Source organism: Terrapene carolina, unplaced genomic scaffold (genome assembly GCF_002925995.2).
Source record: "Terrapene carolina triunguis isolate 2854851 unplaced genomic scaffold, T_m_triunguis-2.0 Scaffold96, whole genome shotgun sequence".
Taxonomy (NCBI): domain Eukaryota; kingdom Metazoa; phylum Chordata; order Testudines; family Emydidae; genus Terrapene; species Terrapene triunguis.
The window spans coordinates 38,283,916-38,308,124 of NW_020664447.1; the positions used below are offsets into that span (position 1 = coordinate 38,283,916).

At 42.7% G+C, this 24,209-nt stretch overlaps 1 protein-coding gene across 2 annotated transcripts in view; it reads left to right on the forward strand.

The window, feature by feature from the left end:
- Nucleotides 1–21,252: 21,252 nt before the first annotated feature.
- Nucleotides 21,253–24,209, forward strand: part of DCAF4 (DDB1 and CUL4 associated factor 4) — an 18,468-nt gene continuing 15,511 nt past the window's right edge. The window contains exons 1-2 of one of the 2 annotated variants that reach the window (XM_024197495.3): nucleotides 21,253–21,285; nucleotides 22,534–22,651. In XM_024197495.3, the coding sequence (XP_024053263.1) occupies nucleotides 22,542–22,651 (110 nt within the window). In that variant the 5' untranslated portion in view covers nucleotides 21,253–21,285; nucleotides 22,534–22,541. Of the gene's footprint in view, nucleotides 21,286–21,423; nucleotides 21,491–22,533; nucleotides 22,652–24,209 lie in introns of those variants that run through there. The other variant, XM_024197496.1, reaches the window with a different exon arrangement.

Genomic DNA, 24,209 nt, shown 5'->3' on the forward strand with positions numbered 1-24,209 from the left:
AGAAGAAATACTGCAGATTTACGTCAGTGTACCTGAGAGCAGAATTTGGCCCATATATGGTGTTTCTTCTTGAAAAAGTGACCTTAATAAAAACATACTGAAAAAGCAAACTGACTAACCAAAGGCAGGGCTTGCATGCATGAAGTTTTTTTGTGTCACTTTGTATATGAATTGGTTAATTTATCTGCTAGCTTCTCTGGATATACACATCATATATTGGTGTGGTGGAGTTAGAAGTTAACATGGATTATACACAGCAAATATCTATGTCCACAGAATCTCTAATGCCATAGACATCCCTTTTTAATTTCATCTCTCCTCTTTACTGTTCCACATAACCAAATATTGTCTCAGATCAATTATAACTTTTGTTATAACTTCCTTGCCCTGAAGTTAGGAAAGTGAGGAGGCAATAATAACATGTCAAACAACCTTGGAATCAGCACTCAGCAGATTAATCACAGCCTAACCTGATGCTTCATCTCCCCCTAGTGGTTCTTGAAAGGCATTTTGAGCAATGCAAAACTAGGAAATGGAAAGAGTTTACCGCACCTCATGAGCCGGTACACCAGTTCTCACAAGCCTCCTGTGTTATGCAGGAGATACAAGTTAAGATAAGTGTCTGTCAGTCCACCTGACTGGATTCACTTCTCAGTGAAGAGCTGTTATGGATAGTACTTCTCCCCATAGAGTAAGCAGTTAGTGTTAAGGGGGCACTGTGCCACCTTTCATATGAGGCTTCATACAAAAGTGTTGACTGCCTAAAATTCCCCCTGCAATTTCAATTAGATACAGTATTCCTCATTTCCTCTAACTCATTGTGTAAACTGAAGCTGCCAAACTCCAGCTCAGGAAAGATAACAGTGGATGAAGGGATTCCTGTGTTCGTATGTATTTTTATATATGTAAGATATAAACACACACAGGGATTATAGGTGGCACAGATGCTGCCTGACACCTATAAAACCCTATTTTTCTTTGCTTAGAGCATTGCCAAACTTCAGTTGTTCAGGCTACAGTTCATTTCCCATGCAAGGCGTCTGCCTGAGGTTGAATTTTTTTTTTAAGTTTCAGCAAAATAGTTCAGTCATTTCCAAGAACGAGATAGGGAAAAAATAGGTTGGCTTCCCCTCATTAAAATAAATTTTACAACCGTTTTGTTGAGAAGCTCCAACTTCTTCATGCTTTGGAGCAAGGGCTTGAAATTTAGCAAAGGGGTTGCCCTGGGGTCAGAGACAATGCACCTTTTGATCTTCCTGTTCAAAAGCACCACATTTGGCTAAGTTATAAGCCTTTGAAAAAAATCTCAGTTTGCACATGCCGAGTAGAGACTTGGTAGTGTCTGGCAACTAACACATCCAAAGAGTCCATCTGTAATGGGCATGGTCCTAGGGCCTATGGGGATGAGCAGGACTTTCTGTCCCCTCTCTGTTCCCAACAGCAAAGGATCACTGTGATGCCAGGTACCAGAACTGAGAGCAGGGCGACTGTCACTCCTGTGCTCTCAGTGTTCATCCTGCTAGTGTCCAGGCAATGTGAAAGAGGGAAAAATAATACCTAGCTTATATAGCACTTTTCATAACATGTGATCATGTAATCAAAGGTTTCAGAAAGCATATTCACAAGGGGGCTGAATTAAGATTGCACAGGCAACCTTAACTCTGGCATTTCCTAACTTCTGAGTACTTGACTTTGCAACCTCAATGTTTTAACATTTTTCTTTTTTATGTAATATATATTGTACATACACACAGTGTGTCATTTAATCTTTGAAGTCAGGTTGGTAACCTTGGGGCTACCTTATCACTGCATCCAGAAGCATCAGTGGTTCTACTGCTAGGATTAAAAAAAAAAAAAAAAAAAACATTAAAAGACAGTTGATACCTACCAGAAAAGTCTTGAAAAACATTTAGAACTATTTCTACATCAACATCACTATTAGTTTTTCTTCCCACTCTGGTTTACTTCAATAGAGACATTTGCTTGAACAAGTCTTTCACTTTTAATTGTTCATCTGCTCCTGATGTTTTCTCCCCAGCTGAAGTCATAATTCTGTTTGTGACATTTTAGTCATTTGTACTGCAGCAATTTGGATTTGAGAGAAGATTAAGATGACACTTCACGTGAGAAATAAGAAACAGGATCAGAGGAACACTTAAGCATAAAGTATTGTTTTCATGCCCAAGTTCTTAATCATGAAAAACACAGGGAGGAGGAGGACAGAAAACATTATCTAATAGGTAGAATAGTTTATATATAAAAATAGTAGTTACAATTTTCCATGAAGCATCAGATGATCTTTAAGGATAGGTCAATTGTAGATGCCTTGGTTCATGTGGGATTTATTATGTAGGATTTATTAAACATACATTATAACTGATGCAGAATATAGGGGGCATTTATTTGTCTGATAGGGGTTTCTTAAATTTCAAACAAGCCATTTTGCAGTATTTAAAACACTCTTCATAAGTGTGCAGCAAGTTTATACATCCCACTTCCCTAGTCAAAAGGGTCAGTACTAGTCATGAAAAATTAAAACAAGTCTGGAGTTTCTAGATCAAACCATTTTCCAGTTATGACATTCCATGTGTCAGGGAGTTTGGTTTTGGTTTGGCAAAGTTAGAGGATGGGTCAAAATCAAGTTTATAATGGAAGGCATATTTCAGCTTTAACTATGGTAAAGACTTAACTTATGGTAAAAATATCTATCCATAATATCAAGTGGAGCTAATATTTTTTTCAGACCTCAAAACACGCTCATACTCCCTTACTTCCCATCTCAAAAGGCAGAGGTTAAAAAATATACAATCAAAACAATCATCCCCAAAGTTGCACAGAAATCCTTTAACAGCTCAAATGTCTACAGACAAATATTCTTTACAATTAGCTGGTTTCTGCTTAAGCATTCATAGTTCCAGGAATGGTCCTTGTATTAGGGTATAGAAACTGAACCAAGTTCTCAGTCATTGGTGTCAGGCATTAACGTAGCTGCTATTACTCACTTGGGAGTTTTAGAAATCTGGTAGGACATTACTGTTGTCACAGCCAATACAGAGCAAATTCCCACTTTTTTGCCCCCCCTCCCACCCATACACATTGCCTCTAGTAACAGATGGATAGGGGGGCAGAGTGGAATAGCTTGACAAAAAGCCAGCTGCAATATCTGATCCAGATCACTGTCAACGAGCAAAGAGATGTGAGTAAAATGTGTAAAGAATAGTCTTCTATAGGCAAGCAGGTGGTATGGTGGCTTGGAATGAAATGTGATGCAAAGGCCAGAAAAGTGAAACCCTATAATTTGCCCGGCAACATCATGGAGAATGGGGACATTAAAAGGACACTATCAAGTTGTTATAGCCAAAAATAACACAGAGGGCCTAATTCTGCCCTCAGTTACACTTATATAGCTCCATTTCAAATTTGGCCCAGAATACTTTAAAAGTTGCATAGTCTATTATATTTTCTTATTTCATTTGTGTTTCTTTTTAAATTCAGTGGGCTTGATTTATCCCTGCAGGAGTAGGAAAGTGCAATTTGCATCCCCACTCTTGGAGCATTATCATTGCTTCAGTCAAAGGAGACCCGTTTTGAGACTCAGAGCTTGATGCAAATCTTACTGAAGTCAACAGGAGTTGTCTTTTCAGTTCTTTCAGGCCCTTCATTAGTGTATCTCCCTGATGCCCTTGCCTCCCCCATCTCCGGCCAGCCTTGTCCCTTTGTACGTGTTCTGCGCAGGCTGGCAAAACAGGGGGAGGGGGACCTTGTACTGCTGTGACCGCCTTCCATACACCAACCAGACTTTCTGACACTGGGGGCTGGGTTCTGCCAGCTGAGCAAAGTGGACCGAATTATTCTAAAAAACTGAAACAGGCAAATGATATTTATAGTAGATCGTACACAAACAAAGCTGCACACCAGCAAAATTTGATGTTTCTATTGAACCATATGCGCCCTACTTTGTTAATTTGTTTGAAGTACGTGGATCTATGCTACAGCATTTAATTTCCAAGAGAAACGCTTGAACGAATGAGTTTGACAATCTCATTCCAGTTCCCAGTAGACAAGTTTTCAGCAAAACAGAAACCACTATTCCCTTTGTTCTAATTTACATTCTTGGTGGCTGTTTCAAGAGAGGCCCCGAGGTCCAAATAGGCACTGGTGATTGAACTGTCATCTCATCCTTAAAAGTGGCCTCTCTCATTCAGAGTTGAGACACATGGGAAGAAAGAATGTTTGAAGGAACTTGCGTGGCTTTATGCACTCTACAGTGATGAGATTTTATGTGATAAGGGCAATAAGAACCTGAACAGAATAGAAATCTGGGCCAAAATCTGTTCACTCATTTACTTCAATGGGACTTCTTGGGTGAGTGAAGAGGATAAAAGTTGTCTTCAAGTGGGTACAGAAAGGGCTTCCATCTGTGGCCTCTTCAAGTATATCTACACTACAGCTGGGAGCAGGATGGATAAAACTGGGGAGGAGAATTGAATAGTATTTAAATTGTACAACTGACTTGTATTTAAATTGGATTTTTTATTATTTAAATTATAAGAAGTTTTTCTTTTAAAAATAAACTCAGATTTCATTTTAAACAAGTTTAATACAAAATATGGTAAGGTGTAAACTTATTATAATCTCTTAAAACATTTAAATAAAATAAATATGCTGAATCCATAAGCCTCTATCAAAAACCGAGTTAAAGGCTGCTTTTCTATATAAAAAATCAGAGGAAAACACATCTCATTTGTGAGGTCAAGCTTTACATATATAGCACAATAGATCATGTACTGCATTAAGGACTTGTTTTGTTTAATAAAAATAAATTTAATATGCTGTTTTGTGTGTTTAATTAAATTCCAGTTACCATCCTAATGCATCTTGACATAAATCATGAGCAAAAATTATCTACTAAATACGCAAAATAACACTAAAAATGTACAATTAATAAGAATCTGACCATATTAAGGTATATAATTGCTTAAATAAATGTATATGTTTATAGCAGGGGTTGGCAACGTTTGGCACGCGGCTCGCCACGGTAAGCACCCTGGCAGGCCGGGCCAGTTTATTTACCTGCTGATGCGGCAGGTTCGGGCGATCGCGGCCCCCACTGGCCGCGGTTCGCCGTCCCGGGCCAGTGGGGGCGGCGGGAAGCGGCGCGGGATGTGCTGGCTGCGGTTTCCCGCCGCCCCCATTGGCCCGGGACGGCGAACCGCGGCCAGTGGGGGCCGCGATCGCCCGAACCTGCCGCATCAGCAGGTAAATAAACTGGCCCGGCCTGCCAGGGTGCTTACCCTGGCGAGCCGTGTGCCAAACATTGCCGACCCCTGGTTTATAGCATACCCTCCTAGGTAGCAAAAAGATGTACCAAATTTTGTGTAAAGGCTCTATTTAGTTGTAAGTCAACATGTTTTAATGGTTACAATCAATCAATGAGAATGCACCTCTCTTTAGAAAATAAAAGTACAAATGGAAAAGTTGATTAAAATCAATGATATAAATCGAGGCTTTCCACTTGATTTAAATAATGATCCAGCCTGGGTAGACAGACTTGCATTGTGTGGCCAGCATGAGATTTGTATATGCCATCACAAGCCAATCCCCTGAAACAAATCTACCTAGAAGAAGAAAAATTAATAAAATCTAAAAAATGAAAAACACAAACCCTACTTCTAGCAGAGTTTTTACCCCAAAAAGGGAGAAATGCCAGAGACTCCATGGAGTCCACTCTTGCTCTTGATTTTATGCAAAAGGTGCTCAGATACTGCCTCCTCGGAGGCCAGGAGCCTAGCTTGACATTGTAATTTAACAAGGGATACATCTACACTGCCAAAAAACACCCAAAAACCTGAGAGTGAGTCTCATAGCCTGGACTCTGGCCCAAGCAGGAACATCTACACTTATTTTCAGCTACGTTATGGAAGCCAAGGTCAATTGACCAGGGTTCTGAGACTCACTCGCAGATTTTGGGGGGGTTTGAGCACTGTAGATGTACCCAGTGTTAAATTACACCAAGGTCTGCTACTGGTATCAGAGGAGGCAGTATTAGCAGTTGTATGTGTAACAAATAGCCTAAGGATGTGTCCTAGTGGCTGGGCCCCAAAGAGAATAAGAGCTTGCTACTTACAGTTGAAGGAGTTTAGCTCAAGAGGTAAAGGCCTGTGCTTTTCATGCTGAAGTGTGGGTTCTAGCTCTGCTGCTGACCTGTAGTGAATTATTAAATATGCACAGCATGGTACAACAGAAATGCAGCTCTTTGCTAATGCTTGCTGAATGAATATGACTACAACTCTAAGCACTACCCAGGGACACTTGAGAGTTAAAAGGATGCTATCAGCTTTGCTAGCCCCCAACTGTCACCTCCTTTAAAAGTCTTAGGCTACAGGGGTCCAAGAACAGGGCTTAATGAGCTGCTGTGAGCAAAATCAGCCCCACTCTGCTACACCTGCAACAGGTGTCAGGCTTAGAGGGAGGGGTTACCAGGGGGAAAGCCCAGCACAGATGGATGCTGGCTGGGTGGGAGCACAGACCTCAAGCTCTCAAGTCACAAGAGAAGCCTGGGTGGGGTCAAGAATGACTGGAGAGACTGCTACCTGCCAGAGCCGCCATCCAGGAAGAGAGGCTTCATGCCAGACAATTGTGTCAATTTGCCTTCTTGTTGCTGGGACAGACTGCTGCAGGTGGGGTGATAGCCAAATAAAAACCTTTGTCACACCCACCCAAGCAGGGACCCAGCAGTGACCACAAGCCCAGCAGTGATTCTATTGCAAAGGGATTTTTTTGGTTGGGGTTTGTCCCCTAAAAATTATTAGGAATAATTTGTACTCTTGGTGCTCCTGTTTCAGGCTGTCTGCAGACATCTCTTCTCTGTTTAAGTCTGGCTCATGTTGAAGCTTTCCTTCACAACCCAAAGGGCTAAAACCTTAACTTTAACACACACACAAAGAGAGAGAGTTTAAATTTTTGAACACAAAATACCAGCCTCCAAAAAAAAATACCAGCTCACCAAGCCACCATGCACTGGCCCAATTCAATCCCTGCTCTTGGGAAGAGCCACAGATTCAGGAGAGTTGTTGTTTTTTTTAACTGGTGGAGTCCCTGATAGCCCCAACTGGTCTTAGAATGGGTAAAGATTTCAAAGACCCTCAATGGTATTCTTCAATGCATGTCTTTAATTGCTTCTCTTATTGAAGAGCACACCATACAATCATAGAATCCTAGGGTTAGAAGGAACTGCAAGGGTCATCTAGTCTAACCCCCTGCCAAGATGCGTTGTGTCTAACCATCCAGGACATGTTTAACGTTACCTCTTAAACCAGCCCTGCAACCAGATTAGCAGTACTTACATGTACTGGTACAGACATGCTCCATAAAAGCCATTTTTAATATAGAGAAAGGTATCCTCTCTACATATAAAGCTGAACTACAGTAGCAAGTCAATAGTTATGATTGTAATGGTTATTTTATTTTAAAGTCCTCTTTTCAGTCACAGATTACTTTGGCTGAACCTTTTTATACTTGGTGCCAAGCCAAAATGGCAGTTGTGCATGCAAAACTCTTAATAACACTGATTCAGAAGCTTGGAGGTAACACAAGATGCTGTCTGAGGACATCCCCATTATGGTCCAGACCAGGACTCTGGAAAAGCTTAGAAACTGCCCAGAAAACAGCGCTTCCAGATTTTAAACTAAACCCAGTCCTAATCAGTCTAATCAGTGATGCATGACTACTAAAATAGTGCAAACATGATCAATAAAGTCTAAAGTCTCAGTTCCTTAAGTTAAGGAGATACCATGAATGCAAAAAAAACCCCAAAACTTATTTTTTACTCAAAAATATGTTCTCTGGGTGGGTTTTGGATTTAAAAAACACCTTTGGGCAACTCATTTGTTGTGAAGCTTCAGATTTAGAATGGACAATATCTGATCTTAAGTGAAGAAATTTGGTTATGAAATTAAGTTAATTTGCTTTCAAAGAGAAAATTAGCAGCAAACTTAACAATGGAGTGGCTAGCTACTGCTGCATGATATATGACCTTTAGGTACAGGGCATACATTTCCCTTTTACCTGGAAAACAGTTATCTGATTAGTCTCATCTGCATGGGATTCCACATGACTTTACAGAAAAAAGAGCTAGCGTTCTCTTTTAGAACTACAGATCATCCTAGCTAGCTTACAAGTGCCCCCTGCACCCACTGAAAAGAGTTTGTCTTTTAACTCTAGGTGAGTAGTGACACTGTTCAAAACAATAACCCTCTAACCTACTTGTCACCTGACCATTGGGCTAAACATTTTTAAATTAACGGTATACCAAACAACAAGAGTGATATTTCAGATGTATTTTTCCCGCAATTCACTTACACATAATGGAAGTCACAAAAAGTCTCAATTAAAGTGCCAATAGCTGGGTCCCTGAAGGCACAGCTGCATAGAGGTTTCTGGAGGCCTGGGGCAAAATCTGAAACTGAGGCTGTGACACTGGCAGACCAGGGGACAGCTCATGCCAAGACTCCTGAACACTGACAAATACATAGCTAGAGGCAGTCTGGCTCACCTGTGTTTTAGTACTGTTAAAATAGGCATCAGTTATAAATAGTTATAAAAATGTGTTTAGACTTGAAGGCATGCAGCAATTTACAAGCATTTAATCATCTCACTTATACCTGTATCCCATGTTATAGGGTAATATTTAAGTGTTTGCTCTGTAATTGTAAATCAGACATGAGAGAAGCAGTAACAAGTGTGAAATGCTAGTTTCCAACAGGAAGTATTCTCTGCCCAACAAAAGAAGGCCCATCAACACCAGACGAACCATTGTGGAACATCAGAAGACAGAAGGTCTTGTGGATTGTGTCCCCTCCTCACGTCACCCCCCAGGAAGAAGAGGTGTGCAACTGAATTCCTCCCAACAGCTGAATTTGCAACTAGAAGCAGAAGGGGGCAGGACAGAGAGAAATAAAAAGCCCTAACAAGGAGGAAATGTGGTTTGTTTTTATTTAATTTATTTATTTATTTTGCTACATGGGCTCTAAGGGGCAAGGATTACTAAGCATAAGCAAAAGATCCCCAGTGCTTGTCCTGCCTTAGCCCTAAAGGACATATAGAGCTTGCTTATCAGAGAAGCTTCTATTAGATTGGAACTCATTTGTTCGTATATATGTTTACCTGCTTTAACCTTATAAATAACTTATTTCCTTTTCCTAATTAATAAAATCTTTAGATAGTTTATTATAGGATTGGCTACAGCCATTGCCTTTGGTGTGAAATCTAAGGTGTAATTGACCTAATGTAAGTGACTGGTCCTTTGGTACTGGGAGTAACCTGAATAGTGTTGTGATTTTTGGTATAAGGGACCATCTGTCACAAAGACAAGCCTGCCTGGGTGGCAAGATGGTCCCCTTGGGTACTCTGGTCTATCTGTGACTCCACATTAAGACTGTTGTAGCTCTTGAGGAGTTTACACTTGATAATTGGTTAGTGAAATCTAAGTCTAGACCTCACAGCTAATTTGGGGTCTTTGCCCTGCCTCTTAACACTCTGCCCGGAGGTTGGTACTCAGGCTCGTGAGCCACTGTAGGACAGCTTAACAGAGGCTACCTCTGCCCCCTTTCCAGAAAAGTCACCCTGGAGATGAAAGAATATAAAAAGAATGCTATTGAAAACTTTAAAGCTGATTTAGTAGCACAAAAGAAATCACATCACGTTATCTTTACAAAAACAAAGATACCGTCAGATGAGTTATAATTTTGGCTCCTTGCAAGATCATACTCTATTGACAGCATCACTAAGGCCAATACATGCTATTTACCCATAGTAGATTGGAGGCTTTGGGAAAAAAAAAAAAAGCAGCAGCAGCAACAGGGCTAATTTGCTAAAGGATCACTCCTCTTTGGAAACCAAAATCAGCATAGAGACAAAAATCCTTACAGCAATGCAGATCTGTGGGGAAATATTCTGCAGTCCTTTTTAGCAAGTCTTGTTTAACAACTTAATTAAAATCACTTTTCAAATAGTCACTCTCTCAGCTTGTTTAAAACGGGGAGTTTCTTCAACAGAATCATCTTCCATCAAATCTATCAGGTAGCATTTTGATAGTTGAAACGTTTGAGATACTGTACTTGGCATCATTTGTTGTCAGGCTCCTAATAAGTGAAGCTATGCTGTTGATTTTTTCAGCTGTTTCAGATCTCCTTGTAATTTTGTATATAAGCACATCTAGAGCAATGTAAAACATCAACTGCCCAAAAGTAAATTATGAACAACGTCAGACCAAGTCACTTCATGATTTGTGCACACTTCTGGAAATGCTGTTGCCATGCCTCATGAAAATTCAGTTCCTGGTGTCCTCATTCTCCTCTATGAGCCTTGCTGCCCAGATGGACTATGTCTCTCCTGATGCGCAGCCTACAGAGGAGAATGGGAGCATGAACTATCCAGACTGCAACTCTCATGAGGCATCACAGCAGCATTTCACATTTTGGCTAAAAAAAATGTTTGTTTGTTTTCAGATTTCCACCAAAATAAAAAAAAAAATCCCAAATTTCAACAAACCTTTTTTAAGCCAGGTCTACTCAGCATTTTATACGATTGCCTTGATCCTGCATGGACGGATCCTTATGCCCATGCCAAGTGCCAGTGAATACAGTGAGACTCCAGCCAGGCATAAGGGTTTGCCCACATGGATCCAATTGCAGAATGAGGGTCTTAAATGGTCAGCTCTTCAGGTCAGGAACAGAGCAGTCATTTGTTTGACTCAGAGCATCCAGAGTGCTGTAGTACATAAACAATAACATCCATTTGTCATCTCAGTTTTGTTGAACCTCCTTGCCCTTGCATGATGGGATCTATTTTATATACCTCTGTCATATTCTAATATGATCTTTTATCCCCAAATAAAATACTGTTTTCTTAGTTTCTCCTCATATGAAAGTTCTCCTTGCCCCAAATCACACACACGTACAGTATACTGCATTGAATCACTTGTTTATTTTCTCTCTCTCATGTGTCATTTTGACCACAGGTAACAAAACCTTAATTCAGTATTCAAGGTGAGGATGCTCCACCAGTTGACACAATTGCATTATACCTTCCCCCTCTCCTTTATCTTGTTCTGTGTCCTTTATAAAATCAGCTGTGTTTTATAGAGAAAGTGAGTACATGGCTATTAGTCAGTTGTTACCTAGGAAGAAAAATCAATTACATCTTGTCAGGTAATTAATCCAGTTTATACCCCATGGTCTGGTAGCCTCTGGAATCTCTTAGCCATTTCATACAGCGTACTCCATCTGTCATCCTTCCTGATTCCCCACAAGGTCATAGCACAGAGTATGCCATTTAGATCCTACAGCCAGTTACCTTAGCAGTTCTTTCCTGGGGACTTGGATAGATTTCCAGTTCCTAATTAGAAAGTACTTTCTTGTGAGGAATGATAACCCAACCAACTCCAAGTCATTTTTAATAGCTCTTACTTACTCCTTTAATTTCCAGCCAATCAAGTCTAGACGCGATAAATCGATCCCAGATCGATCCCGGAAGTGCTCGCCGTCGACGCCGGTACTCCTGCTCCGCGAGAGGAGTACGCGGAGACAACGGGGGAGCCTGCCTGCCGCGTGTGGACCCGCGGTAAGTTCGAACTAAGATACTTCTCTTCAGCTACGTTATTCACGTAGCTGAAGTTGCGTATCTTAGTTCGAAGTGGGGGGTTAGTGTGGACCAGCCTTTGCAGTGCTGAAACTTGCAGTGATCGGGGGGTGTTTTTTCACACCCCTTAGCGAGAAAGTTGCAGCGCTGTAAAGTGGCAGTGTAGACAAGGTCGTAGTCCCATTTTCAGACGTGACTAAGGCACTTAAGAATCTAAGTCCCATTGACTTTCAATGGGCTTCTAAATGCCAATGTTACTTTTCAAAATGGGACTTAAGTGTTTTTGAAAATTTTACCCTAAACTAAAGTTTTTACTATTTTTATACTCCTCCTAGCTCTGCAGAATCAACCAATGAACTTGATTCCATTTCTCCTTATGCATCCTCAACAGAACTGTGTATTAAGCCCAAATCAGTTACACCTGACTAATCTCACACACAATAGGACTGCAAAGAGGAAGCAGAGGGCAAAGTTTTACTTACAGACCATCTCTCGCTGCTTACAATGAATGACAAGGAAAGAAGCTGGACTGACTGAGTCCAATTTGAATTGTGAATTAATAAGGCTAGTATATATATATATATATATATATATATATAGAGAGAGAGAGAGAGAGAGAGAGAGAGAGAGAGAGAGACCCAGACCAGTGGGGTACAGGAGTCTGGTAGAGGGCAAATATACTGGTCACTGGATGAGTAGTTTTCTGTTCCCTGAGTGACCAGAGCAGGGGCTGCACTAGAGTAATCAGGAACCTGCTAGAACCAGTTAAGGCAGGCAGGCTAATTAGGACACCTGGAGCCAATTAAGAAGCTACTAGAATCAATTAAGGCAGGCTAATCAGGGCACCTGGGTTTTAAAAAGGAGCTCACTTCAGTTTGTGGTGTGAGGAGCTGGGAGCAAGAGGTGCAAGGAGCTGAGAGGGTGTGCTGCTGGAGGACTGAGGAGCACAAGCGTTATCAGACACCAGGAGGAAGGTCCTGTGGTGAGACTAAGGAAGGTGTTTGGAGGAGGCCATGGGGAAGTAGCCCAGGGAGTTGTAGCTGTCATGCAGCTGTTACAGGAGGCACTATAGACAGCTGCAGTCCACAGGGCCCTGGGCTGGAACCCAGAGTAGAGGGTGGGCCTGGGTTCCCCCCAAACCTCCCAATTGACCTGGACTGTGAGTTCTTCCAGAGGGGAAGGCCTCTGGGCTGTTCCCCAACCCACATGGTGAATCTCTGAGGCAAGAAAATCCGCCAATAAGCGCAGGACCCACCAAGATAGAGGAGGAACTGTGTCACAACATACATACATACATTATTGAACACATTTGATATGAAAAATATTGAGTCAATAAGTATAGAACCCACAATGCAATTATCAAGGAATCACTTCTCAGAGTGGAGCAGCACTGTTGCATTAACAGTCAGCAGCATTGCATACACCAGGGCTTACTTTACAAACTGTTATAACATGTAAAAGACTTTACTGTGAAAGTTCATTTTACCTGCAATCTTTTTGGTGTATTTGGGGACCTCCTTCCTTCAGTGGAGATGAAGTTGATATCGCAGGACACAGATCAGGCTTCTTCTAACACCTTCAGTAGAACTTCTCTAAGCATCCTCTGGGACTTAAATACAAATAAATATACATTAAAATAAAAATGTTAAATTGATTACAGTATTATAGAATTGCAATACGGGCAAAAAGCAGGTTACAAGAATACTCCAAAAGGAACACGCTGCAGATCTTGCGGTGTGTTTTTGTAAGTGGACTACTGCCCTCCACTGGATGGAATCAGATCTGTTCCAGTGTTTATAGACTGATTCCCCGGGATGTCTAGGGAAGCTGCACCTCTATCTAACTTGACAGGCAGAAGCCTATGTACTGGAAGTACAAGTTCTTAGATGCCACACGAATGCAACAAGTGGATGGTCATGATCCAGCTATTGATGTTTTGTGGCAATTCCTGCCTTCACAAGCTAATGCAGGAGGATATAAACCGGAATTCAATAACTAGGGTCCTACCAAATTCACGGCCATGAAAAATGTGTCAGACTGTGAAATCTGGTCCCCCCCCCTCCAAAATCTGGTCTCTGTGTGCTTTTACGCTATACAGATTTCACGGGAGACAAACATTTCTCAAATTGGGGGTCCTGACACAAGAGGGTTCTGCGGGGGGGTGGGGGAGAAGGTGTTGCAAGGTTATTTTAGGGGGGTTGTGGTAATGCCACCCTTATTTATGAACTGCCTTCAGATCTGGGCCGCTGTTGGCTGGGAGCTCAGCTCTGAAGGCAGCGCCATGCCAGCACCAGTGCAGAAGTAAGGAGATATATATGGAGATATACCTATCTCCTAGAACTGGAAGGGATCCTGAAGTGTCATCAAGTCCAGCCCCCTGCCTTCACTAGCAGGACCAAGTACTGATTTTTTGCCCCAGATCCATAAGTGGCCCCCTCAAGGATTGAACTCACTACCCTGGGTTTAGCAGGCCAATGCTCAAACCACTGAGCTATCCCTTCCCCCTTGGGCAGTGGTTATAATAGGCCAGTGGGGGGGACTTGGAGCTCTGGCTGCAGGGGCACAGGCAGAAGGGGCAGAGCCGGGGGTAGCCGCCCCAAAGGGGGGCTCCATCCACTGCCCATGATGCCACCCTTACTTCTGAGATGCGGCCTTCAGAGCTGGGTGGCTGGAGAGTGGTGGCAACTGACTGAGGGCCCAGCTCTGCAGGCGGCAGCGCAGAAGTAAGGGTTGCAATACCATACCATGCCTTCAGTGCTGGGCCCCTGGCCAGCAGCCTCCACCCTCCAGCTGCCCAGCTCTGAAGACAGTGCCACGACCTGTAGCAGCACAAAAGTAAGGGTAGCAGTACCTCAACCCTCCCTACAATAACCTTCTGACCCCTCCCCCACCACACACACACACAACTCCTTTTTGGATCAGGACCCCTACAATTACAACATCATGAAATTTCAGATTTAAATAGCTGAAATCATGATATTTATGATTTTTAAAATCCTATGACCATGAAATTGACCAAAATGGATGGTGAATTTGGTAGGGCCCTATCAATAACACAGTGCTGCCTCATGGGACTTCAAATAAATAGATCAGCAGAGGAACTGAAGTAAAAATCTTAGTAACAACTTTAATATTAAAAAAAAAAATTAAAAGGCCAATAACACGATTACCACAACAAAACTGCTGCCCCGATGGCAAGAGTTCAAGTAATTTAAACATACTGAGCCAAATTCATCCCAGATGTAATTGCATTGACTTCAATAGGGTTACATCAAGGATGAATTTGGCCCACTGGATCAACTCCTGCTCTTACTTACACCCATGCAACCCCTTTTAAGTTTTGGGTGCAATGGATGCCCAAAATATGCCCCATAATCTGCTCCAACACAAACTAACACACACACAGGCAAATCCATCCTGAATGTGTGTCACTCCATTGGTTACACAAGTTTAAACAAACCTTTTTTAAGCCAGCTCTATCTACTCAGCACTTCATCTGGGCCACGGAATCACAAATGGAAAAAACAGACAGAATAAAATGAATGATACATAGCCCATTGACCTAAGCATTTTTCAGGCAATGCACCTCTCCTTCAGATAGTTACTTTATTTAGAACATTGTTCACGGAGACATACACAGCTCATTTTCACGAGGATCCCCAGGACACATAAGAAAGACAGACTTACATCAACAGGCTCCAGTGCCATACAAACAATATCACACAAGAGTCAACCTAAAACAGTGGCACTATTGGGCCATCATCACTTCAGGTGGTTTCGCACTGGTGAGGCTTTTAATAGGGGCCTGCCTCTTCTCCCACTCACACTAACGAAATTCAGGATTAACTTGTTGAAGTTAATGGAGCTCTCTGGTCTAAAACTAATCCAAGAGGAGAATCAGACCCACTGAATCAAAAACAGCTTAAAAATCAGGCAATGTTGGTTCTACTTCAAAAAAAAAAACCCACAAAAAAACAAAAAACTGGCAGCCTCTCACAGCCACTTGGGAATTTTCCAACCATCTGCATCCCCACAGGCCTTGCTCTGAGTCACTTTTACTGCTAAATACTTAAAAGTTAAAGCACAAGTCACCGAACCAAGAGTTGAATCCTGGAAGAACAGCCCGTTAGAACCGCTGTCATGCCACACACGCCTCCCAAGCTGCACATTTTCCGTTGTTTAACAAGTCTGTGAAGGCTAAGCAAGAAAAAGAGGGTCAAAACGTTCAACAGAACAAGTAAATGGATTTCCTGGTTTCTCCAACACTTGAGTTTTCTGAATTAAACTTTTGGGAATGGCAAAAATCTAGTTTTGGCATTTTGCAAGGGGGACCCTAACTCAGCATTTCCCAGTTTTCTTAAGTGTGGGATTTGTGTTTTATTGTAACCTTGACAATATTTCAGAGAGGCCCAGGTGGAGACCTTACCTGACCATTTCCTGTTTTCTAACATTCAGTTTGGGACTGGGAGGTTGGAACCTCCACACCCTGGATGAAGAGGGGAAGGCAAAAAAGCCAGCTGTGCAGAAACAAACAACTACAGGCTAAGAGTTTTTTTTGTTTGTTTTTGTTTCTTTGTTTTAAGCAAGAGGCTATATGAAGAAGCCACCAGTTACATTTACTTCCTCCTGTTCTGCTGCTGCTACCTTAGCACCCTGCTGACTGACTGCTGTCCTTGGCTCTTCCTGACACCTTACCCACCTGAGGATTGCCTCTTGTTGCCCACCTGCCTGCCAGTGCCCTAGCTTTCAACTGTCTGTTTCCTACTAGTGGCCTCTCACTGACTTGTCCCTCCGTTGCTCACCTTCTGATAACCCTGTGTTGTCCAACCACCTCAAGCCAAGTACTGAAAGAGTTATTTCAAAATTTCAAAGAGCCACAGGCAGGAGGGGAAGGGCAGTTTAAGGTTGCTATTCCACACACACACACACACACGCCTTAAATTCTTAAGAAATTGAGCAGTCTATAAAGGCAACTCCCCACTCATGTTCCCTGTGCCAAACTAGATTGTAAGCAGTTGAAGCTAGACCTGGGGAGTGAAGCAGTGGATAACTAAGAGCCCTGCTTTTAAAAACCCCATCAATGAAAGGGCTCACTCACTGCAGGAGCACCTCCACATGGCCAGACATGGCATAGCAGCTGTCTCCCCATATGGTGTCACTCCATTCTGCAGTGGTCTCTCTTCCTGAAACTTGGCCTTCCAGCAAGGTCACACTTTAGAGTCCATCCCTTCCTGGACACAGAGAACCCAACCCAGCTACAGTCCAATGACTTTATAGCAGCTCTTCCCTCTATCGCTGGGATCTGTGGTCCTTACACCCCTTATCCAGGAGGCTTCACCCCACCTGCCACAGCCGGTAGGAGAACCCAAGCCCTCCCTCTACGCTGGGTTCCAGCCCAGAGACCCTATAGCTAGCCACTAAGGTCTACTTCTTCAGACTCCTTACTGACTAAACCTAGACCAGGGATCAGCAACCTTTGGCACACAGCCCCCCAGGGAAAGCCCCTGGCGGGCCGGGCTGGTTTGTTTACCTGCCATGTCCACAGGTTTGGCCGATCGCAGCTCCCACAGGCCGTGGTTTGCCGCTCCAGGCCAATGTGGCTGTTCACTGGGGTGGTGGGACAGAAAAAGAGTCCCCAAGATAGCCCGGCGGAAGAGTCTGTCCTAAGTGTGTGGTTGGATAGATTAACAATATTGTTGGGTGAGTTACAGTTCTGCAGTGATCTGGAAGCCTACTTTCATCGTCTCCGACTCAAGGAATATTTTCAACACACCACTGAACAGTGCACTGACCCACAGGAACCCTCCTACCAACACTACAAGAAGAAGAATTCTGCGTGGACTCCTCCTGACGGTCAAAATGACAGACTGGACTTCTACATAGAGTGCTTCCGCAGACGTGTACAGGCTGAAATTGTGAAGAAACAGCATCACTTGCCGTGCAGAACGCAACGCCATCCACAGCCTCAGAAACAACTCTGACATTATAATCAAAGGGGCTGACAAAGGGAGGTGCATTGTACATGTACATTAGCCAAACCGGACAGTCTCTACGTAAAAGAATAAATGGACACAAATTAGACATCAGGAATGGTAACATACAAAAGCCAGTAGGAGAACACTTCAGTCTTCCTGGGCATTATATAACAGATTTAAAAGTAGCCATACTTGAACAAAAAAATTTCAGAAACAGACTTCAAAGAGAAACTGCAGAACTAAAATTCATTTGCAAATTTAACACCATTAATTTGGGCTTGAATAGGGACTGGGAGTGGCTGGCTCACTACAAAAGCAACTTTCCCTCTCCTGGAATTGACACCTCCTCATCAGTTATTGGGAGTGGACTACATCCAGCCTGACTGAATTGGCCCTGTCAACACTGGCTCTCCACTTGTGAGGTAACTCTCTTCTCTTCATGTGTCCGTATAACAATGCCTGCATCTGTAATTTTCACTCCATGCATCTGAAGAAGTGGGTTTTTTACCCACAAAAGCTTATGCCCAAATAAATCTGTTAGTCTTTAAGGTGCCTCCGGACTCCTTGTTGTTTTTGTGGATACAGACTAACACAGTTACCCCCTGATACTTTTTTTTCCACAGGAACACCCATTTTTCCTTCCCTCCAACCAGCCCTTAGGATCTCAGCCTCCCTCCTTTAACATGACCCCAGCAATCCCAAGAACATAACCTAGCACCCAAATCTCCCCCTTCTTCTCTCCCCAACCCCCATACTCCTCAGGAAATCCACTCCACCCCTAAAATCCCCCTAAATCAATTAAAGTCAGTGGCTAAAGCCCCACAATCCTTCTAAAATCTATTACAGTAGGGGCACTCTACATCTTTTTGTAGGGCTCCTGCCACCATTCATTCTCTCTCCTGGATGCCCCAGTGCCTCCTATATCAGCTGCTGTATGGTTGGTTGGCCCCCAATCCCGCCCCCCACCTTGAGATTACATGGCTCCACCCCTCTGCTCTCCCTGCTCTTAAAGGAGCGGGAGCTCAGAGGCTGCTTTGCTCTTCACTCCTCTCTTCCTGAAAAATAGTTCGCAGGGAACATATTTCCAGTTAGTAATAAAATATTTTTTTCTTCATAACATGCTTATTCTCAAGGCCAATTGTTAAGAGTCCCAAGGACCTCACCCTGGCCACCCCTTCTCTACCCAGTCCCTATGCTTCCTGCCATCTGCTGGCCATTTATCTCTGCCACCTGCCTCTACAACCTGCCCACCATTGTCCTAACCTCCTGCTGCTTATAATCGCCTCTTGACACCTCTCTCCTTACCTCCTGTCCTGCCCCCCTTCTGCCTGCCTTTTACTGCCCACCTCGGACTGTCCTGTTACCCTTGCCACCTTTTCACCTTCAATTACTATGTTACGGTCCTACAGCTGTCCTGCCCAGACTTTATTTGCAATTCTTCTATTTCATTCCAGTAGTGAACTTCTCCAATATGTCTTTTAATAGCATTTAATTCAGGAAAGCAAGAAAGGACTAGAGAATGACCCTCCTGGAACAATCTGTCCTGACGGAAGTGTGTGGTTTCCTTCTTATCTATGGAAAATTGTTAAAGAAAATGAGGTTCTAAGCTTTTAATTAATTTTTGGGGAGAGTTATGAAAGGGGGGAGAGAATGTGACATTTAATTACATTTACATTTCAAAGTGGGTTTTCCTTTAATCTACTTACTTGTATCTACTGCTCTCTTGTGTATTTTAGACAAGGAATTTCAGAGGGCATAGAAGCCCTGACAGCTTGCATAGCTTCCAGATCTCTGCTTTTTGCTCAGAGTCCTCAATTTCTTTGTATAGGAGGATTGCTCATTTTTTAAAATAACATCTGTGGTTTGCCTTACTGGTGCTGGAGGGGTACGTGTGAACTTTTATGTCTCCATGGAAAGACTGGTGTCACTTCCAAATCTCTTAGTAGACGCTGGGCTTCCGTGAGAAAACACCCATTTCTTTCCCTGTATTTACCTGTCTGTTTCTTTCACAAACATTTCCCCAATTCCATCAGAGAACACTAGCCTCACTTCAGGTGTATTTATACCAAAATGTTACTGGAATCCACTAGAGTGCTTCAGTAAACAATATTCTGCATTTCTATTCAAGAATCTCAAAGTGACTTTGACCTTACAATACCCCTGTGAAGTGGGTATTATCCCCATTTCACAAGGTCAAAACAGACATTGAGTGTAAGTGACTGGCACAAGGTAACACAGCACGTCAGCAGAAGAGCAGAGAATAGAACTTAATTCTCCCCATAAAGCCCCAATTTAAATTCCTCATGCAGTTGAATAAACTCCCAAATGAAAAGGAATTAGAGGCACATACCTCACTTACAATGAAAGACTAACATAACTTTTAACATTAATAAACTATATACACTGTATAGGTTTTGTGGGAGAAATTGTAGCTTGAGGCTGCAGGAGCTGCTGAGGTCTCTGGGCCTAAGAGCAGGGACTTGCACATAATATACTGCATAACAGACTTACTGTTGATCTGTAACAGCAAGATTAACTGCTGGTAAATAAGAATCTAATAGTCATGATGTACATGACACACTTGGTAGGTTTTTGCCACTGGAATTACAGTAGAATTTGTATATTTCAGATGGCTTTTATATGCTTAGTTACTAGGTCTTCTGATATATTTTGAGCTGCTCTCTTTCCTTATAAACTAGGCAAACCACACCAATACCTAGGTATCACGTATTGTTGTTTATTACATAACACTGTATTATAAAAACACTAAATGCATGTTAAACTATTTATACATATTATACTGCTCATAAATATTTACTATTGTGGCTCCCAGTCCCAGAAGCAGGAATAGTCAGTGTAAACAAACAACATTGTAGAAGAAGTTGTTCTACTAATTCAGTTTATCCTTTTAACTTAAGCTAGCAAACCTAGGAAACAGTCGTATTTGCGTGCTTACAGGAAATCATTCATACTCTGTATCAGGCTCACATCCAAAGCCCTATCTCGAACCCTCTGGGAAGGGATTTGTCGGGGACAGGCGGCATGAGCTGACTCGTGGCTGTCTAGGAGGCATTGATTGACATCAGGGTGTTCCCGGATCGGCTGTAACGTCTCATCCCCACGTCAGCAGCTGCGGTGTCTGTTTAACAGCCCGGGGGAAACAAGCTGGGGTCTCAGTTACCCAGGGGCAGGTGCTCACAAAACCGGCCCTAACCTCACTGCCGGGGCCGGGCCACCTCGGCCGAGGGCAAACAAATGAGCGGGCCGTGGCGACCCGCCCCAGGCTGCGGGGCGGCGGCGCGGTTAGCAGTCACAGGCGATGCCACCCGGCACCTCCCCCAACCATTGCAACTGCGCACGCGCGGCCCAGACTCCCCACCCCATTCCCGGGCACACCGGACCGCAGCAGCCCGCGGCGTTCTTCTACCGTCGACCATCACGTGACATGACATGACCCCCCCCAGCGAGTGATCACCTGAGGCCTGACCCTTTGCTCTCTTGGCAGGGCGAACAGTATGTCATATGATAGATACTATTAAGAGCCAATCAGAAGCCTATAACGATGACACTTGAACCAGTGAGCGGGCTGGGAGCGGCAAGTGGGCGGAGCCGAGTGCAGGAGGCGGGGCCGTTTTCACGTGTGGCGACCGGGAGCAGCAGGCCCAGAGAGGTGGGTTTCGGGCGGGGGTTAGCGTACGGGGGCCGGGCTCTTCCAGCCCGTGCGGGCCTCGCTCCTGCATGATTCCGCCGGGCAGTAACCCATAGTGGGGGGACCCCGGGCAGTGGCACGTGGGCAGGGCCCTGACTTCTTTGGGGCTAAGGGGGGAGATTCTCAGTTAAGCAGGACCTGGTCCTCAGCTGTGCACGTCATGAAGGTATAGGAGGGAGATTCTCAGAGGGAGGTTGGTGAAATGCAGATAAAAAAAGCACTGCCAATCACCAGGCTACCCTGTGTTACGGGGGGTTATTCATAAAACCCTGTAGTGACCATATTGTTGAAGGTGTCCGTGCATCACCCAGCATAATGGGACACTGCTCCGGATTTGAACTGCTGGGTGTTATGTGTATTGTTACTGTGATGTAAATCATGCTGCAAGAGTCCATACTGTCATCATGCTGCAGGTGTTTTAGTCTCTGTCATCGTGCTGCAAGAGTAAAATACTCAAAAACAAAATAGGTATTAGATTCATGGAGATAACCAGAATTTATCATTTAAAATATATTCAGTATAACCGAAGCATTGACAAATAGGTCAGCCAAAAGTTAACTAAAACTCAGGCAAATAAGACTTTTTTGTAAAACTGATATTTCTCCTTCCATCAATCTGATATTATCTTAATTCCTTGCAGAAAGAGACTTGACACCCCAAAAAGCACATGATGTTATAATCTGAAGCACTGCACTTAACTCACTGCAATTTTTAGTTTGACAGGGAAGAATATTATTGCTGCCATCATACTGTCTCCATAGAGCCAAATTCAGCCCTGGTGTATTTCCATTGATTTACAGTTGTTTACACCAGGCTTGAATTTGGTCCATAGAAATTCTAGGTACCTGTGCATTCATACATAGAAATTAGAGGAAAACATATATTAAGTCATTGTATTGCTCTCCTGTGGGCCAAATAAGGATTATTGCATACTATATTATCTCCAGTATTTAGTCCAATCTCATTTTAAATTATTCAAGCTGTTGTTCTTTCTCTACTTATATTACAAGTATGTGGCCTTTATATTCTCTCTGTGTGCATCCTAAAATAAGTCTCTTCCTTCACTGTCTCTTCAGTTTTGACCACCAGGGTGTCAAGACAAATTTGAAATATGAGGAAAATTATATATTAAGAGAATACCCTGTTTGTTGAACCCTTCCAGACAATTGGAACTGAAATTGTGGTTGTGTATGTATCTGTGTGCTTTAGTGTGAGGAATGAAGAGAAACAATTGGAGAAGTAAAGAAAAGGAGGGGTGGAGCAATCGCAGACAAACCCACCATCCCAACCACTACAGAAGACCCAACCATTGTAGCTTTACTGAAAGGCAAGTGTACACCGCTTAATACTTTATCTGTGGGCTTTAAGACAGTTCACAAAGGTAGTTTGGGGGAAGGAAGGTTGGGATTTTGGGGGGGGGGGTGTTGGTATTTCTTAATTTGTTTTGTTAATGTTTACTGTAAAATAGGTATGTATTTTCCATTTTTTACAGACTGGGAAACTGAGATAAAGTTTATAGGGATTCTGTTATCTTGAAATCTAGCCCATTTTTACAATAAAAAGTAGTTTACATATTACACCTGCCTTTGTGCGTCTTTCTGATAACTTTTTGTGGCATTAAATTTTTTTCTCTCCCTTGTTGCTATGAGATACTCACACAAATAGCAAGGGAAACTGACTAAGGCTCTAATTCTGCAAACATTATGAACCATTGATTTTATTGGGACTACTCACATGGAAAGTTTTATTTTATATATATGTATATATCTCACAGAACTGGAAGGAACCTTGAAAGGTCATTGAGTCCAGTCCCCTGCCTTCACTAGCAGGACCAAGTACTGTCCCTGACAGTGTTGTGGGTTTTTTTTGCCCCCGATCCCTAAATGGCCCCCTCAAGGATTGAATTTATAACCCTGGGTTTAGCAGGCCAGTGCTCTAACCACTGAGCTATCCCTCCCCCTATGTTTGCAGGATTGGACCCTCATTCTGACTATACAGGGGAAACCGGTTTTAAAAAGGGTTTCAGATTTAAGGGATTTTTTGTGTGTGTTAATTGTTGTCCTTTAAGTAACTAGTTCAATCCCACACAGCAAGCCAGTGGTGGAGCCAGTATTAGAACTAAGAAGTTCCTTGGTTCTAATCCTGTTCTCAGAACACTAAATCATGCAGCCTCTAAGCCAGCTTGACCTACTGCTTTCAGAATGACAGGCTATAAGATCCATTACAGAACTTAGTATGAACAGAAACATTGAGAATTAGTAACACATTGTGCATGTAATTTTAAATAGAATCTTAAGAAAATAACCCAGGGAAATTCAACCTAAAGTATGGACCTCGTCAACTTAAAATAGCTTACTTCTGTTTTGAAAGTCTTTTACCTACTGTTATTGCACAAAATAGCTAAGCTCACTGTAATTGAAATAAAGAAGTAATTTTCTCTGATCTCTTCAGTTTTTTTACTTTGTGCATTTCAAAACACTTTGGGTGAAATCCTGGCCCCACTGAAGACAGAACTCACATTGACTTCAGCAGTACCCAGGTTTCACCCATAGTGTCAGTTTCATTGTAGAGACAGTGTGTTTTCCCCTGTTATTTGTGTGGCTCTTTTACATAACAACATGGAGGCAGGGAGAGAGCAAATCACAAAAATTGGCAAGAAAACTCAGGGCAGTTGTACAATATTAAAAAAAAAAAACATTAAAAGTAGTTTCAGGTAAAATTGACTAGATATTAAGATGATGATGACCTTTTAATGTTTATATAATACCTTGAAGATGAAAATGAAGTATTACTATTTTCACATTGTATGTTCATTCTGTGTACATATCCTGTGTATACACCAGGGGTCGGCAACGTTCGGCATGCGGCTTGCCAGGGTAAGCACC